Below are 19,576 nucleotides of genomic sequence, written 5' to 3'. Positions count from 1 at the left end.
ACACGCACACACAAATATACCCGTTTCCCGTTTCTCTTCGGGAGACTTGGTTAAATTATGACATAGGCTATATACATTACATTTAGTTCATACATTTTTTTGATGTATTTGTTTTCTGATTTTAACGCTATAAAGATCGTTGCTGTGCTTGCGTCACTCCCTTACCCCTCCTACCAGTTCCTATGCCTACTTGGCCAGTGCAAATTCAAACGGCAAAACCGGTAGTGTACTATTCCGATAACTACGTTCCTGTAACTACCTGGTCGGAAAGCGGCTAATATTGATAAAATCCCTCGTCATTCAAGAATATTGCTGAATACCAGGGACCAATACCACACTGTAAAAAACACTTGTGCTTTTAATAATTTCAATTGTACTTGTAGGCCATTATATTGTTAAGTAGTTTAATTTATAATAAAACATGTATTTTATAAACTACATGTGTTTTAAGTGCAAAAATCTTAATTTGTAAAGTGACTAGTAACTAAAGCTGTCAGATTATTATATAGTAGAGTAGAAGTAGAAAGTGGCATGAAAAAAAGACTCAAGTAATGTACATGGACGTCAAATTTGTACTTAGTTATACTCCATCACTGGTGAAGACAATGGTGAAGTGACTGTATTTTTATTTCAGGTAAAAGAGTACGAAGAAGAGATATATTCCTTGAAGGAACGGCTGAAGATGTCTCATCGCAAGCTTGAAGAATATGAGCAGAGACTTGTGTCGCAGGAACAGCAGACAAGCAAGATCCTAATGCAGTATCAGAACCGCCTGGAAGACAGTGAGCGCCGTCTAAAGCAGCAGCAAGTTGAAAAGGACTCACAAATTAAAGGCATCATCAACAGGTGATTGGTATACAAGTTGAAGTAGAGCTGCCAGTTACTGCTTGGCTTTCTCAATGCCAAACAATTAAGTCAGACATATATTTCTACAAAGTTAATAAATTATAATCAGAAAACAAGTTAATGTGTAGTAAGTTATACAATTTGAATAGAATAGTTGTATACAAGTAAAGGTGGTTAAAAGGGGTGAGGTTTTATAAATTGCTCATTTAAAGAAATGTTTTTGGTCTGCTGTATGTGTATTCAGACAAACACATCTGGGCTTTGTGAAGGAAGAAGTATTAAGCGCCAGTCTTTCCTAAACTTTAAGGCCATCAAAACATATGATTAACAAACTATATTAGTAATGCAACTTGCATGATGTGATATCTGTCCATTTTTAAAGATATAGTTCAACATTTTGCGAAATACCCAATTTTGCTTTCTTGCTGGGAGTTAAATGAAAAGATACCACTCTCATATCTGTGCTGGAGACAGGAGGCAATTAGCATAGCTTAGTATAAAACCGGAAGCTAGAGCAAACTGTTTTTAATTTGGACACAATCAGAAAAGCTGACTCCTTAACCTTAAAGCTACAAATAGTTTTTACAATTCTGTTTTTATTTGGATTAAAGAAATGAGGTACAACATGTTCATTTGTGAGCTTTAGAGGTGCTGGTAGTTTTTTTGTTAAGGTAAGCTTATCATCATCTCCAGACATAAAGTACCCTGTGGAGTTTATATTGACTTAACAATTTGTATTGTGTTATCTAAGTCCACGCATTTCTGTGCATCAGTATGTCCGTTCATATGCACTTATTCAATTTGTGCATAAAAAAACCTGAGTGGAAATGCAGAACAAATGGAAAAAATGAAATATCACAAAAAATACAGTTTACCACTTGGCTGCGGCAGACAAGTTGGTTTATCAATCAAAGCAAAGTGCAACAAAGTCTAATGGAAAATGACTTGGCCCATAAATCAATGACATACATGAAGCATTTAACTCAAGCGTCGACTGAAAAGATAAAAAATGGCGGCAGACCAAAACATCAGATCTGTGTGGAGCAATGATGAGAAAGTATCTTAAAATAATACATAAAAAAGCATAAATGCCATATTTACATCATGTTTTCTTACATTGTTTTCCATTTCCGTTTGAGTTTTGACTGGCGCTCTTTCAAAAGTCGTCTTAATGAACCCAACTCCTAATATTCGCACAGTGGTAGATGGAAACACACATTAATTCACATTTTTTTTGCAGATTTTTCTAAAACCCTAACCCTGTACAACACGAAATGGACCTACTCATCAACACATTTCTCCATAGTCCCAGTAGCAGTCCAAAACTCCAAAGGGTACCTTTGATGGACAGACATAAGAGTGGGATCGACCTTCTCATCCAAATCTCAGAGAAGGCAAATAAGTATATTTCCTAAAATGTGGAACTATTCATTTAAATGTAGCTCATTTAAATATCACAACTAATCCCAAAAATCATACCCATTAGGCTCATACTTTTAATATGAAACACTTCATTTTATTTTTTTCAAAAAACAGATGCAAGGTATACTTGAAGGAAATGTTTCACGGAACAAAGTGGGATTTCTATCCAATGAAATGCCTAGTGTACCACAATTAACTAATTTTTCCAAAAGCCAAAGTTTTGCATAGTTGGAGTTACATCTCATCTCATTTAGTAGAAAGCCTCCTTGAGTTAAAGGTAGTTTGTGTAATTTTCAGAAAATCCTTGTTATTAATGAAACCGGTGGTCGTTAGGTGAACTGCAGTCAGCATCCTGTTACTCACGTTTACACTTCATAGGCGCGAGTGATCGATTGAATGCCCTGCTGATGTTATCCGTAGTTTTTCCCTGTGACGACGGTTACATCCTGTTTGGCCAGATGGGCTTTACCCATTTTTTTGTGCTTACATGGACTTTGTTTTGGGCACTGTTGTGGTATGTTTGTTAATGTTAGCGGACTCCATTTCCTTTCTTTTTAGGCATTTTTGCTTTATTTAATAGTGAGAGAGATGAAAGGTAGAGGAGAGAGAGGTGGAGACATGCAGCAAAGGACAGACTTGAATCCAGGCCGCTGCAGTAAGGATTCAGCCTTAATGGTACACACTGTAACCCGTGAGCTACCAATGTCTCCCACTGGGCTCCTTTTCTGAGCTAATGTTAGCTGGTGTAGCACACTGTTGGCAATGTAGGGAAGCTAAAGAGAGACTAAGCACTTAGGAGGGTGCATAAACGTCACATCATTTGGATTTTTCAGGCAACTATAGGTTTTTAAGTTACGTTACAATCTGTTCACATATTGGCAAGACAAAAACAATAAATACATGTAAATTACTTCACATAGTACCTTTAAAGTAAACATTTCCTCTGAATACAGATACAGCAGATGGGTGCACACTAAACTATCCTGCCAAAATTTTATTTTATATCTGAACAGCTGAATTTAAACTGCCTGAATTGTTCTGAAGGCATTTTAGATTTAGTCTCAGGAAGCTCTGAGGATAGCTGATGGCACCTAGATATGTGTTAAGACCTTAATATCATCATATGGCCACATAATCCTACAGTAAATTTGAAGAACACCGGCTTCCTGATTCTATTTTTGTCAACCGGTATGTTTGTTTCTATTTCCCTGTTGTCAGACTCATGGCTGTGGAAGATGAGCTGAGAGGGGGTGCCATACCTGATATTAAGCCTCGAATCCTCACAGACCAGGTTTGTGCCTGTGTCTACATCTTTTATCATCCCTATTTGCTAAACCAGTCATGTCCTAAAATAGCTTGCATCATTCTTATATCACAATCAGCACATTTGCCAAAGCCAATGCAGGGGAAAAGTTTGCATCTGTCATATTCTTCACCTATCCCATCTTTCAAAAATAGGTTTATGTCACATCTGAATGAACATTTCACCATTTTACTCCATGCGCTTGAGAGGAGAGCGACTACACAGTGCTGTTCCTAAAAATAAAGCGCTGAATTGATTTTAATTTTATGTACAGAGGTTAATCTAGTTTTGTAAAAGAATAGCAAGTCTTCAACACTGAAACTGAATATTATTTACAAAAAGATGATTATTGTATCACAGAATGCATCCATCATTAGAAAACCTTGACTGTGTGACTCATCAGCTGCATCACAGTAATTCTGCAGGGCTCAGCGTTGTGAATGCACCATGTGGGCTGGATTGTGACGCAGGTGAAGAGGAAATAACTTAGGAGAAACATTTGCTGTTATTGAAATTCACTGTCACCTTCTTTCAGCGCTCAATATCAAGAGCAAATAGATTAAATTGCCTCCTGAAAACAGACCATATATAGAAGTGTTTCTCCACTGCATCTGCTGAGAGATTGTAATTGTTTTTACAACAGATTACTTAAACAAATGAGTGTGTAATTAGAATAGACGTATACACTCAACAGCCCAGTTTAGAGTGTAGTTAAGGATTATTTTGCAAGCCGTCCTTTTTGGCTCAAACTTCATAGCTATAAAAAACAACACTCATGATATTAAATGTTTCCGTTTTTGTTTTTGGGAGAGTTGTGTTAATCACTGTATGTGAGTGTGAACAATTCTTTCCCATAGACAGAAAAATTAGAATTAAGATTCTAAGGAATAGTTCAGAATTTTGGGAAATACGTCTAATTTTCTTTTTTAGCCGTGAGTTAGATGTGAAGATCGATACGTGTTTGTACGTTGAAGGGTCTGTACTTGTTATACAGAACATGAATATAGTTGCAAACGAATCTATGTAGAGAAGTAGTGGAGTAATGGTTTCCTGAGCAGATAATGGAGTCACACCCCCTCTGTTTGTGCTGTGATCTGAGCTTCTCTGTTTCTTTTTTTGATAGCCGGTTGATCTGCAAGTGCATGTTAAAGCATGTGAGTGCATGTCAGTGCCTTTTGCATCGGTATCAAATGCAGAGGGCCATGAATAAATGTTGGTATTTGGCAAGTTGGGGAACCGTCTGTAAGAGCCTTGTGAAGGAAATTCTAGACCAATTTCTTTCTGAATATCAAGTATGTCCCCTTTAAATCCCCTGGAACCAGCAGCTGGGTAGCTTAGCACAAACAATGGAAACAGAGAAGCAGCTACTCTGGCTCTGTCCAAACGTGGGTGTAAAGGTTAAGTAAAATAACTAAAGTGTATAAATTTCTATTTTCTGTTTTACAGGGGTTATTTGCTGGACTACTTCTTGGCCAGGAGAAGTAACTGCCTGGAGTCCCAGCTGGTTGCTCCCGGCCAAGAAATACTTCAGCACATAGCACCTTGTAAAATGGTTGGTTGGCAGATTGTGTTGCTTTTGGACAGAGTGAGGCTAACCTGTTTTCCCTTGTGTCCAGTTGTTATGCTAAGGTATGCTACATGTTTACCGTTACAGACATTAGAGTAGTATTTTTAAGAGAAAATAAGCCTATTTTTCCTTTACATTTGCACCCTTATGAAGCTGGAAATGGAGACCAAATGTCATTTCATCTGTTTTCTCTCCCTTCAGTCTTTCAACCAGGGCTATGGCCACCCCGGATCCTGACTGTCAATTCCAAAGTGACCAGAGTTCATGATGGTCACTCGCGTGTAAGAAGACTGATTCAGATACTACAAAACCCATGAAGAGAAGCTGTGCAGTGGATCCAGCAGGACCACTGGAGGCTTTATCTCACAACTTTCTTAAAAGAAACTTTGCACATATTTAAACTTTGCCTGTACCAGAACTTGACAATCAGTTTAGCGTGAGGACCAATGTGTGCAGTGAATCGTCTGCACATTCTGACTGAAATGTAAGCCAATGCCACAACAATGGCAATACTGAACCTAATGAGTTTCTTTATTTAATAGGAAGAAGTGAGAAGACGTGTTTAAACACTGGGCATGACGATGGATTCATGAGTTTCCCCCACAACAAGCAGCACAATCGCTTCTCACTTAAGCGGCTGCAGACAAAATGTAGAAAAGGCTTTTACAAGCACAATATCCCCTCATGGTGACGCCTTTGACAAGCAACAAGCGTGTTGTTAATCAGTGACCATCTATGATCCTCGGATGCAAAGCCCAAGCAAAGACCCATATTACTATTTGATTCTGAATGAATCATTTAGTAACATATTCTCTTTGCAAAGGAATTTTTACTTACAAAAGTTGGTTATCATTATGATTTTTGCATCCTTTATAGTACAGCCATCCCATCTGAATAAATGCCAAACAAATCTTACAATCAACTAACTGCTTTAAATACAATCTTAACCTTCTCGTCAGTTGATTTTCCTTTGGCACTCAGTGTAAAGCCACAACAGTCTATTGACTTTCAGTGTATAGAAGAAGTATTTCTTAAAACTACTTTAAATACTTCACATAAGTAATCTGACATCATAATGTGTTTTGTTCACTTTGTAATAATAATATTAATCATAATAAAGAATATACTGTATGACATTTCAAAACGGTGATACAAAGTACTTTTAAAAAGACCTGACATGAAAGAAAAATCTTATGTAAGCAAACATTGAATTTAAAGGGGAACTCTACCGATTTTATGCAGTACAGTACTTGTACTATGGTAAATTTATAACACAGAGTCTGCGTCACAAACATGGGGGGGGGGGGCGGGAATTTGACAGACATGGGCATTAACCAGGGAGGGATAAAAAGATGCTATTGGTTGATTATGAGAAATGTAGGGTCGAGCATAAGGTTCTATTTACACCTGGTATAACCGTGTGATCTCTATCAGGATACATTGTCTGGATAATGGCATCACATCCATGGGCCTTGGCATTTGCACCTGGTACGCTAAGACATGTCATGAACGAGTGTTATTAATTTACTTTTTGCACGTAAGACTCACTAGCTACTGCTACAGATCACATGTTAATTCCAGGTGTTAATGGTATCTAAGAGCCTGGATATCTCGGCGAATCTCAGCTGCTTTGATTTTGATCATTTTTATAATCTGTCTCTTACAGTACAAACCTCTAATGCCATTTTTCCACTGCATGGTATGGCTCCACACCCTCTATTTGGGTTTTCCATTTGCAAAGGTAGTGGATAGTATCTGGTACTATTTTTTTGGTGCTGCAGACCACTATGGTCAGAGAGAACCGTCACTAGCGAGACACAGGACATCCTGCACAAACCCCTGATTTTTAAATTGCCAATCTACTGTCAATAGCAACAGCATTTTTTCCACTTGACCCAGAAAAAAAAAAAAAAAAGGCAGTCCAGAAGCAAGGTCGTGTTAAAGAGGATGTTACGCAGTTTCATTGGTGGCACTGGGGCGATCAGCAGAGAATCCCGCCTACATGGAGGGGGTACTATCTGTAGTGAAAACAAAAAGAGAAAAGTACAGATACCAAAAAGTAAGTAGTCTAGCAGAGCCCCCCCCCCCCCCCCATATATATATATATATAGATATATATATATATATATATATATAATATATTTATAATATAATGTAATATATATATATATATATATATATATATATATATATATATATATATCTCCTTAAAGACAATGTTAAATAGATTTTTATATATATAAAAATCTATTTAACATGGTCTTTAAGAAAGGTGATCAAAAATATCTGAAGGATGATTAGATCCTCTAGAAGCAACATCAGGGCTCCAGCTCATCTTTAGTTTACAGTTCCTAAGGAATGTTTGAGAGACAGTTTAGTTTAAAGCCAATCTAAACCAACCAAGCTTCAAAAGTAATGAATCGACCTGGACATTTAAAAAGAAAAAATAAATCATGAATTCCCTTTTAATGTTTTGTTGTACAGCAGTTTGTATCATTGATTTGAAAAGTGCTGTATGAATACATTTTTTAATAACTATGATTATAAACATTATGTGCAACTGGAAACAAATCATATAATAGCAAGTAGTGAATTACTCATCTGTTGTTTAATGTTTCTGAAGCATAGGTGTGCAAAAGTTCTGCATGTGCTTTTTAAATGTGAGAAAGAGTAAGTTGATTAGTTGTCAGATATTCTTCTAATGTACAAAAAAAACATTTGACATGGCTTTCTTATTGGAAGGCAACTTTTTTTTATTCAACCTGCTGACTCTTCTGTTTTTTCAGAAGAGGGTGGCATTCAGCCTTTTGCATTATACAACATGAAAGTACTGAGAGAAAAGACCAGAAAACAAAAAAAGGAGCAACAATGAAAACAACAGACCAATAAAGAGTTTCCAAGCAGGGATATGCAGTATATGTGCATAGGATTTGACTGCCTTACAGTCTGTGCCACAAGGCCCAAAATAACAATGCCAATACAAAAAACTTGTAAACTTTGTACATTAAACGTCTTTTTTTTGTAGTCAGGTGATGAATTAATACGCAGCGTGTTTGTTAACTCTGTATGTTAGTCAGAAACATTTATATTGCAAATTTCATGATTGATATAATTTATCTTAACCTCATGCCTTTAAAAATACATTTTCTTCAAAGATAGATATAAAATGATAGTTATATGTTTATGTTACCAGAAATGTATAAAATAGCTTAATGTATATCTATTCTTATATGTATTAAAATTTAAGGGTAGGCCTTTAGGCATGTTGAAATTGTGGTAACAATTGATTCTTATATTATTAACTCTTAATGCTGCAATCCAGAAACTACAGTGCTACGTGAGAGCAATGTGTTAATGGGATGAAAGCTAAATAATTTCCAAACATAGCACATTTCTGTCCTGTGGAATAATAAGATATATTCTTAAAGTATTTCACATACGTTTGTGTTACCAAAATAGCAGTGGTGCTTTCAACAACACTGGATTGCATTTTTAAGTACTTTTGAAATATATAGGTTTATTTATTACGCCTGCATTGCAATACAGTATTTTGAAAATGGTATACTGTACTTCTGTTTTTATTTAATGAGAAGCTGCAATCCATAATCTGACATCTGTTTATAAAGACATACAAATCTATGATATGCCCATGTACTCTAACTTTCTTTGTGTTAACTGCAGTGGTACAGTGTGCTACCTCTGAAATCTTCTTACTACTACTACCTGAGAGGATACTTTATTCCATGTGGCTAGAAAACCTCCGTTTAAATTTCTATCCTGGTTGCTCTGTCATTGCTATTTTAGGATTTCCTATATATAACTTTTGCCATCACAGGGCCATTTCTAAACTTTGTCCTGTTTACTATTGTATTAAAGTGCCATTACCATTATATTCATCCAGATCTCCTTTTAATTACATGATGCGATTGACCATGTTCTAGGTATTCATCAGACTCTGTTACAGGTGTTAAAAGAAACAGAAATATTGCTACCAAGAACTTTTGATATCTTCAATGCCAAATGCACAAAAATATTGAGACACAATGTTTGACCATTAAAACTAAATACAATTGAAAAAGAACATGAAATGAGAAGTTTGTGCTAACACAACTACTCGGCCCACATCTCACCCCTATAAATAGTTTAATTTACACCTTATTTGTTAGATAAAAAGTTTCTTGGCCCAAATGAAAATTTTTACAAATGCTTCAAAGTATTACTGTTGGAAGAAGTGCTTTATGTTTACAGACTCATGAGATTTTAGAGGATGTATGAACCTTTGTGGACCCAGGGGAAAATAACTGCTGCTTTGCTGCAGCTCAAGCAGGACTTTATGAATGAAAAGAGATATCTTGTATATTTTGAATGAGGGTATTTAACACCTTTCAACATATTTATGTTACTAAAATGGATGTATATCATTATGGAATGAAAAAAAGTATTTTTCTTGGCAGCTATTCTGCACAATTGATCTACTGTGTCACACATATTTAGTTGGGATTATTATGGGATTTCTGACTTGAATCGGGCCTACTGGATGTAATACCTTAATTTACTTGACATTTCTTTTGAAAAAAGCCATGCCCCATGGATAAGCCATATCCTCCAGTCCCCTGATGTTGTATGGTGGTTGTTAAATGTTGGTAGTTTTATTTACAATGGTAAATATTGTAGGTATGATTGCGCTTGTAATTATTATTATTATTAGTGTAAGTGTACTTGATTGATATGATTTGTTTTGTTTTGTTTGTTTTGAACAAAGAGAATGTATTCATTTTTCAGGTGATTTTTCTGAGTGATTTAAATAAAGTAATAAATCCCTAACTGAAGTATATATATATATTATATATATATATATAGTATTTATAATAATATATATTATATCTATATAATATAATTATATACACACACACTGTATATATTTATTTTTTAGCTTAGGTAACTATATACTGTACTACCTACTAGAACCCGACCAGTTCCTCCGGGGGGGTTGCTGGAAATGTGATTGAGGGCCTTAATTCACTTTGAGAAAGTACATACGGTACTATAACCTCGTTTATGTCATACAATACTATGACTTTTAAATGACATGTTTTTTTCATAATTTTGACATTTTTATAAGACAATATTTACTATAATTTTTTATGACACACTATTTACTAGGATTTGTTATAACACACTATTTACTAGGACTTTTTATGACATATTATACTATGACTCATATGGCATACTATACAATGACATTTCTTTTATTTATTTTTTTGAGGGCTTTTCCCCTTTATTATTATTGACAGTGGATAGACAGGAAAGGTGGGAGAGAGATGACACGCAGCAAAGGGCTGCAGGTCAGATTTGAACCCGGGCCACTGCAAAGGCCTCAGCCTCCATGGGGCACACACTCTTACTGGGTGAGCTAGAGGTTGCCCCTATACACTGACATTTTTTTATGACATATGACATTTGATGACACACTATACTATGACTTTATATGGCATACTATACTATACTATACTATACTAACTACTACAAGAAGGGATGATAAGAGGAGTATCATCAGCCAAAGACTCATACCCCAAAGATGTTCCACCAAGCAGCACAGGAGAGGATTCCTGCCAAGGGTGACTCTGAATCTAACACCAACTAAAACTGGACTCCCAATTATTTTATCTGTAACTCTAATAAAGTGCAATACATTTTTGGAATTTACAATTACAGTTAGCACACCAGCTTTACAGCTTTTTTATATTTTTATTTTAACTCTTGTGGTTGTACTTTTTTATATTTAACACTGTAACACTAAGCATCCACTTTACCTGTAAATTGTATAGTTTAAATACAGTTTTTATCATGTAAATGTCAGAGTATAGTATGTGTAAAATGTCATAAAAACTCATAGTATAAAGTCAAGATAAAGTCATGAAGTTGTGAAAAGTCCTAGTATAGTATGTCGAAAAAAATGATAAAGTCAGAGTAAAATATTTCTGAAAAATCCATTAAAAAGTCATGGTTTAGTATGTCAAAAAAAATGATGAAAAATATATATTATAGTACATTAAAGAAAAGAGTTGAAAAAGTCATAGTATAGTGTTTTGAAAATAGTGATAAAAAGTCAATGGATAGTATGTCGAAAAAGCCCTAGTGATGAAAAAGTCATAGTATGTCAAAAAAGCCCTAGTGATGAAAAAGTCATAGTATGTCGAAAGAAATTATGAAAAAGTCATAGTATGTTGAAAAAAGTGATGAAAAGGCTTAGCATGGTATGTTGAAAAAAGTCATAGCATAGTATATAAAAAAATGTGATGTAAAGTCATGTATACTATGTGGAAAAAAGTGAATAAAAAGTCCTAGTAAAGTACGTGAAAAAAAGTGAGGAAAAAGTCATAGTATAGCATGTCGAAAAAAGTGATATAAAGTCATAGTATAGTATGTTGTAAATGGTGATGAAAAAGTTATAGTAAAGCATGTCTAAAAAAGTGATGAAAAAGTCATAGTGTAGCATGTCGAAAAAAGCGATAGTATAATATGTCGAAAAAAGTGATATAAAGTCATAGTATAACATGTAAAAAAAAAAAGTCATAGTATAGCATGTCGGAAAAAAAAGTCACAGTATAGCATGTCGAAAAAAAAGTCATAGTAGAGTATTTCAAAAAAGTCATAGTATAGCATGTCGAAAAAAAAGTCATAGTATAGCATTAAAAAAAATCATAGTATAGCATTTAAAAAAAAGTCATAGTATAACATATCAACAAAAAAGTCATAGTATAGCATGTCGAAAAAAAGTCGTAGTATAGTATGTTGAAAAAAAAAAGTCATAGTATAGTATGTCATAGTTATAGCATGTCGAAAAAGTGATAAAAAGTCATAGTATAGTATGTCGAAAAAAAAGTCATAGTATAGTATGTCAAAAAAAAGTCATAAAATAGTATGTCCAAAAAGTCATAGTATAGCATGTCAAAAAAAAAATCCTAATATAGTATGTCCAAAAAGTCATAGTATAGCATGTTGAAAAAAAAGTCCTAATATAGTATGTCCAAAAAATCAGAGTATAGCATGTCAAAAAAAAAGTCATGATATAGTATGTCGAAAAAATCATAGTACAGCATGTCAAAAAAAAAGTCATAATATAGTATGTCCAAAAAGTCATAGTATAGCATGTCAAAAAAATAGTCATAGTATAGCATGTTGAAAAAAAAGTCACAGTATAGTATGTCGGTAAAAAAAGTCATAGTATAGCATGTCGATAAAATAGTCATAGTATAGTATGTCGAAAAAAAAGGTCATAGTATAGTATGTCGGAAAAAAAAGTCATAGTATAGCTGCTATACTATGACTTTTTTTTTCGAGATGCTATACTAAGTAAAAAGTCAAAATATAGCCTGTCGAAAAAATCGATGTACAAATCATATTATAGCATATTGAAAAAAGTGATACAAAATGTTGAAAACAGGGACGAAAAAGTCATGATATAGAATGTCAAAAAAGTGATGAAAAAGTCATAGTACAGAATGTTGAAAAAAACATAGTATAGTATATTAAAAATGTGATAAAAAAAAAGCCTTAGTATAGCATGCCTTTGGGTCTGAAGGTAAGCACTGATCTCAGTGAGCTATTGCAAAGTGATGACACGTCCCTAAAAAGTCATAGTATAGCATGTTGAAATAGTAATAAAAACCATAGTATAGCATGTCAAAAAATTGAAAAAAGTCATAGTATAGTATGTAAAAAAAATGATGAACAATTTGTATTAAAGTGATTAAAAAAGTAATTAAAAAGCCTTAAAATCGTATGTTGAAAAAAGTGATGAAAAACTCCTAGTATAGATGGTTGAAAAAAAAGTGTTAACAAAGCCATAGTATAGTATGTCAAAAAAGTGATAAAAAAGTAAGTTTAGTATCTGTTTATATGTATGTACTTTATGTCAAAAATAAAAAGTCAAGAAAAAGCAATTGTGTAGTACGTCAAAGAAATTCTGGAAAAAAGCTCCACAGCCTGGATTGTGGATCGACCAAGGGTCAGAGTGCAGTGCCTACTTGCTGGTCCTAATTGGAGCAGCGCTTACTACTGTGTCACCGGGCCACCAAACCATGCAGCGATGGTCGGGGCCGAGCATCTTAAGGAGGAAAGGGGAAAAGTGCTGAATGGAGAAGAGGATAGAAATGGCAAATACATGAGCATTCTGTCAGCAGAAGTGCCAAGAATTCCTGCTCATCAATGTTCATTATGTCCAAGGAACAAGCCTACTAATTAAGTTGAAGTGTGGTATGTAAGGGATTGAAACTCTGAACCTCTTGCTCTGAAAATCAGAATCAACGCTGTTGAGGTACAGCTCTTCTAAGAAACCTGTCTCTCTGATCCCCACAACATAATGCCAGAGTACACAGTTGTATGTTCATCTAGAACACAAACTAATGAGCTCATCATTTTAGACAGATGTATGTTGATGCTCAGAAACATCTTAAACACTCAGGCAAGGTGTCCAAAGCAAATTGGTTGATTGTGTTTAAAATGATGACCTTGTTACTCTTTGGGATTGAACCCACAACCTTTGGGTCTGAAGGCAAGTGAGCTATTGCAAGGTGATGACACTTCTCCAAAAAGTAATGTTAAAAAAAGTGATAATAAAGTGATAGTATAATATGCTGTAAAAAGTGATAAAATGTCATATTATAGTATGTCGAAAAAAAGCAATGGTACATGTTACAAAAAATTCCTATAAAGTCATAGTATAGCGTGTCTTAAAAAGTGAGGAAAAAGTCATGGTATAGCATATCTAAAAAAAGCCATTTTATAGCAGGTCGAAAAAGTGATAAATAGTCATAGTATAGTATGTTGAAAAAAAATGTATGAAGTCATAGTATTTTTTTACAGTGATAATACAGTGGTATGTCAAAAAATTTGATATAAAGCCATAGAATAGCATGTTTAAAAAAGGGATGAAAAAGTCATAGTATAGCATGTTGAAAAAAGCTTTAGTATAGTATGTCAAAAAAACTGATAAAAAGTCATAGCATTGCATATTGAAAAAAGTAATAAAAAAGTCATAGTATAGTATGCTCAAAAAGTGACGAAAAAGTCATAGTACAACATGTCAAAAAAAAAGGATTAAAAAAACCCATAGTACAGTATGTCCACAAAAGTGATAATTATGTGAAAAGTTATAGTTAAGTTTGTCAAAATAAGTGAGGCAAAAGTCATAGTATAGCATCTCGGAAAAAACAAAAAAGTGTAGTATGTTGAAAAAAGTGATAAAAATTCATAGTAGGTGGGTAAAAAATATTAGATAGCCATAGTATAGCATATTACAAAAAGTGATAAAAAGTCATTGTATACTATGTGGAAAATAGTGATAAAAATTCACAGTATAGCATTCGGAAAAAAAGGGAGGAAAAAGTCGCAGTATGGTGTGTTGAAAAAAGTGATGAAACGTCAGTATAGTATGTCGAAAATTGTCATAGTATAGTATGTATAGTGAAAAAGCCATTCAAAATTCATGTTGTAGTATGTAAAAAAAAAAAGTCATGAAAAAGTAATTGCGTTGTATGTCAAAGAAAGTCTGGAAGAAAATGCAAACTCCACAGCCTGGTTTGTATATCAAAACAAGGGTCAGAGTGTGCAGTGCCTTCTTGCTGGTCCTAATTGGAGCAATGCTAACTACTGTGCCACCAAAGTGGTATAGTGGCACTCCTGGCTCTCTGTGTTTCTGGTGTTGTTGAGGTAACCGGCACCAACTAGCCTACTGTTCCCAATAAGATATGTCCCTATTTACATGTTGGGATTTGTATGGTCACAACAAGGTATATATAGTATATATCTCATCAAGTCAATAAGTCATAGTTCAGATGAGAGTTATAGTCCTTTTTGTCTGCAGTATATAAAGTTTCAAATTTAGATTTGTTTGATTCAGGTGCAACAATATCATCTTAGTGTCAAGTGGAATGTTCAAAGACAAGATGAACATGGTTTATTAATCACCTCCATCTAGAATGTTTTAATTTGACACACTCCCAGACAGTGCATAAATGTTCCATTAGCATCTTTGCATTTAAAATAAAAGCTAGGTATATTACTGGTGTATTTGTTTAATTTGACAGTAGTTGTGTATGTCTGCATCAGCCATTTACATTGGAGTAGCTTTCAGTTACATTTCCATATTAATACAGACAAGTACCATTACTCAATCATATCTTATTTCAGTCTAGTGTACACTGTTTAAAGGAGAATTCTGGTAGATTCTAACACGTAGCTCTGTTTGTAAATTTGGAGTGCTGTCAGTAGAGAGAAAAACAAAAACAAATCGGTGCTGCCTACACCGTGTTATCCTCCTGCTAGAGTTAGCCCCCAACAGGCTTGAACAGGGCACGTTTTAAACATGTTTTTTCCCTCTTAACATGTTCAAAATGTCATTAAAAGCGCCTACCTATGTAAAGTCATTCCTTCCGAGGAAATAAAGCAAACACACAGTCAGACTCAGCCCAGACAGTCACCGGGGTGTGGCCCTATCCCCACAGGGCAGGCACAGACACAGCCGTTCTGCTGCTGCACTGGCTATATGCTTCTTTCCTTTCATAGCTCCTCTTTCTGAGTCTGATGTCACATCATGTCACAATGTCTACATGGATAGGCTACATAAAGCAGAACATAGTGGGTCATCTGAATGATGCTTTTGGAAAACTTAAGGATTTCTTCTTCATAAAACGTGTCGGACATCATCACATTTTTGTATACATTTGTATTAATTTGCATTAGTAAGCTACAGGACAGCGTCTTTCAAAACATGACCTGCGCGAAAAAAAATAATGTATGTGTCATTGTATCCAGCAGTTCTGAAAATGCACTTCCAAACGTATCTGTTCCCAGCACATTTCAAACCAAACTGATGCATGTGAATTCCACAACTGTCACTTTAACCACAATGTTACTTTCCCTTGTAACTTTTGTCTCTTCTATTAAATATATTGTATTTATCTATAATATTATTCTAGTTTTATATACGCTTTTTTTATTTTACTGTATCTAACTGTACTCTGCAATTAATGAGTGGGATAATTTCAAGCCTTTTTCAGTTTTAAAAGCTTTAAAAACATCTTGTGGTGTACTGGGTCCCAGAAGGCTGAAGAAGCAGGAGATAACAGTATTTTTCAGTTTTAATTTTGAAACATTTCAGACTGTTTATTTAATGTAGAAATTCCTAAAGCTGCAGCAATATATAGCAGTTACAAGTTTTTAGATGAAAAGTCTTCAATCTAACAGTCTGGTATGGTTAAATGTTTGATATTGTCTTATTTGGCCATGACAAAAACTTTAGCAAAACAGTTTTGAAACCTTTGAGGCAGAATGAAACATCCCTGGAAGTTTGTCCTGATATATGATAACATTTGAATAACCTGTCCAACCATAATCAAGACAGTGGCCAACAATTTGGGGGGCAAACTATCACAAGGCAAATAAACTAAACAAAAAACAAATGCAGTCAAAGAAAGCCAGAAAAGCCTGAAATAAATATACATCATGCATGAAAGCTTTACATTATAAGGAGCAAACTTGGGTCTGGGTGAGACAAAAAGACAATTAGTATAAAAGTGCAGGTTGGAAACAATTTTATTTAATTTCTATTCAAACAAACAAGCACAATCCAGACATAGAGTAAAGCCATTTTAGTTGTTCCAAACTGCAGTAGTAGACATTTGTACATGATGTTTTTCAATAATACAATATGAAGAAGATTAAGAAAATGAATAGGATAGACTTATTGGACAACACATTTGTAGTGAATTAGTGAAGGATTCTTTCAAAGTTGAAACTTTCATTACGTCTTCACAACAAGAACAAGACTCAAGTCAATTCAGACAGCTAAAATTGTAAAACACAAGAACCACATAAGCGAAAGAGAAAACAGATCTGAAATATATATACACTTTACATCCTTACAAGAAAAGACAGATCCTCCTAAAGCACACAATCTAAAATAAAAACACACCATCTTTGTTACTTGAAACTAAAGTAGTGTAAATAGTTTCATCATTGTGCCGTGGCTTTAGAGTGGGGACACCACTGTTGGAAGTGTTGACAGAGGTAAATAGTTCCGTGTGTCAGTTTGAAATGTCTCGCTGTACATTTCATTAAGTGGAATGGCCAGCTGCCCAATTTGTCCCGACCCCTCCTCAGAATTAATGCCATAGGGTATCTTTGACATGATAGCCAGGCTCAATTTGAAGAGCATGTTACGCAGAGCCACACGGTATTCTTTTCTCACCAGACAGTAGATGACCGGGTTGAAGCAGCTACTGGTGAAAGCCAAGCAGTTGGCCAGAGGGAAAAAGTATGTTTGAGCCAAGTAGAATGAGGGGCTGATATCAACGATGTCAAGTTGGATCAGGACACCCCAAAGTGTGAGGATATTGTAGGGAAACCAGCAGACGCAGAATGATAGCACCACCACTGCCACAGACTTTGAAATATCAGCCTTTCGCTGAGAGTGGCCGCCCTTCAGTTTATGCCGACAGAGGAAGCGCAGCAGAAGCAGGTAGGAGAGGATGATAATAGTGTAGGGCAGCAGAAATCCCAGTACCACACGCAGGAGCTGGTTCATTCCAAGCCAGGCTGTACCATCTGGGAAACGGAGCAAGCATGCTGTGTCGTTGCCACTGCCCACATGTCTCAGGTCTGCAAACACAGCTCTGGGAGTCGCAGCAACGAGTGCTCCGGCCCAGATGAAAGCTGTGGTCACCGGATAAGTGCAAGATCTACTGCACAGGGAGGTGCTGGGTTTGAGAGCTGTAGCCACATAAAGGTACCGGGTCAAACTCATAGCTGTCAGGAAAAAACAGCTAGCAAAGACATTGAGCCCAGTGAGTAAGGACACAGCCTTGCATGTGGCCAAGCCAAAGGGCCAGCTGTAGTCCAGTGCAATGTCTATGGCCCAAAACGGCAAGACCAGGGAGAACAGCAAGTGAGCCAGAGCTAAGTTGAACACAAAGAAGTTGATGGTGCCTGTGGTGATGGTGTGAGTAGAATACAGCAGGAACATCACTAGCAGATTCCCCAACACTCCTGCTGTAGCTACAACAAAATACACTACAGAGATGACTATTCTTAGCCAGGGGGATCCATCATCATCAAGAATTTCCAGCCCATTGTCAGGGCTTGTGTTGTGGAAAATCAAATGGGAGTTATTACAGGATGGGCCTACACTGCAACCACTGATGATGCTGTTGAACAGCTCAAGTATGTTGAAGTCAGTGTTTGACATTTTGCAACCCTGGAGGTAATCCTGAGGGTCCAGCTGTTATTTTATATATATTTTCTGTTTGTCTGTTTATTAGCTGACAGTGGTCTATCCCTGCAAGGAAAGAGGAAATGATTATTACATAATAGGTGCTGCAGTTTATGAGTAAATAAGTACATTAGCCTTGTCAGATAAACAAATTACACTTATGTGTTACCCACAGAGTTAGATAATCTAATTGCGATCTCAAAGAATTTATCTGAGCAAAACATGAGTATAAATAAGTGATTAAACTAATTTCACCCTTTGAAGTGGAAAAACCCGCCAAGACTCCTCCAGTCTATTGTTATCATGCAATATTATTTAATCAGCATCAACATAATCTATATTGCCAACCATAATCATGTGTATGACTAAACATTCAATGTATTGATATTGTTTGTAGAAACAATATTACATGTTTTATTTGTCACACATTAACATTTGGATCAAATCTGGGTAATTGAGAGGATAAATAGCAAGATACAAGTGCACTCACTGAGGAACTTCTTTACCGTTATCAGATAAAAAAAAATTTCATTTCTTCTCACGTCTTGAGTCAAAGTATTTCAAAATAAATGTCTAAGTCAACAAATTACCAATATTTTGATATTTTACTGTAACTGTATTAACCCAAAACTTATTTATAAGCAAAAGGCAAAGAAGATGATTGGAACACCAAAAAATTGCCCTAATTTCTCTTATTTATTTATGTCAGTATGTTTTCATTATCAAAAATGTGTACAAGTCACTTGAAAACCATCAGATCTGAGGCTGTAAACTTCAAAGGCAACAATACATTTTGAAACAAAATGTGCCACATACATTAGCTCAGGGGTATATTTCTATATATTTTTGAATTGTGATAAACAGTGTAACAAACAACCAAATCTAAACTCTTTTAATTTTAGTTTAAAGTAACAAAGAGATCTAGCACCCTGTGATTTGCTAGTATTTCTTAGGAATAACTACTGTCAGACATAACAGTAAATTTAATATTCTTGCCTGTTCAAGGTAAAATCAACTTTAGCAGTCTAATTCTTATAGGATCATAGCCATATGGGGAAAAAAAATCTTACCTGAATATCATAAAGGAGGTAAATATTCAGGCAGCAACAGCTTTCTTGTAGCCACCAGGTCTGCTGCACAACATGAGATTATCTCAAGGGTGGAA

The 19,576-nt window shown here is 35.2% G+C and overlaps 2 protein-coding genes across 4 annotated transcripts in view; one reads left to right on the top strand and one right to left on the bottom strand.

Annotated features, from left to right (window-relative positions):
• The window catches only part of syngap1a (synaptic Ras GTPase activating protein 1a), a 42,729-nt gene extending 32,767 nt beyond the window's left edge, over positions 1–9,962 (top strand). For 2 of the 3 annotated variants that reach the window (XM_032535575.1, XM_032535577.1), the window contains 3 exons: positions 635–846; positions 3,487–3,559; positions 5,340–9,962. In XM_032535575.1, coding sequence (XP_032391466.1) covers positions 635–846; positions 3,487–3,559; positions 5,340–5,375 — 321 coding nt within the window. In that variant the 3' untranslated portion in view covers positions 5,376–9,962. The remainder of the gene's footprint in view (positions 1–634; positions 847–3,486; positions 3,560–5,339) is intronic. The other variant, XM_032535576.1, reaches the window with a different exon arrangement.
• A 6,805-nt stretch (positions 9,963–16,767) lies between these two features.
• LOC116701765 (relaxin-3 receptor 1) lies at positions 16,768–18,507 on the bottom strand. The gene has a single exon (XM_032535709.1). It carries the CDS (start codon positions 18,385–18,387, stop codon positions 17,173–17,175), a length of 1,215 nt encoding a protein of 404 aa, XP_032391600.1. The 5' UTR covers positions 18,388–18,507; the 3' UTR covers positions 16,768–17,172.
• Between the last annotated feature and the right edge of the window lie 1,069 nt (positions 18,508–19,576).

This window comes from Etheostoma spectabile, chromosome 14 (genome assembly GCF_008692095.1).
Source record: "Etheostoma spectabile isolate EspeVRDwgs_2016 chromosome 14, UIUC_Espe_1.0, whole genome shotgun sequence".
In the NCBI taxonomy this organism is placed as follows: Eukaryota; Metazoa; Chordata; class Actinopteri; order Perciformes; family Percidae; genus Etheostoma; species Etheostoma spectabile.
Note: the sequence above shows the minus strand (reverse complement) of the source record. Positions and strands in the feature narration are given on the sequence as shown.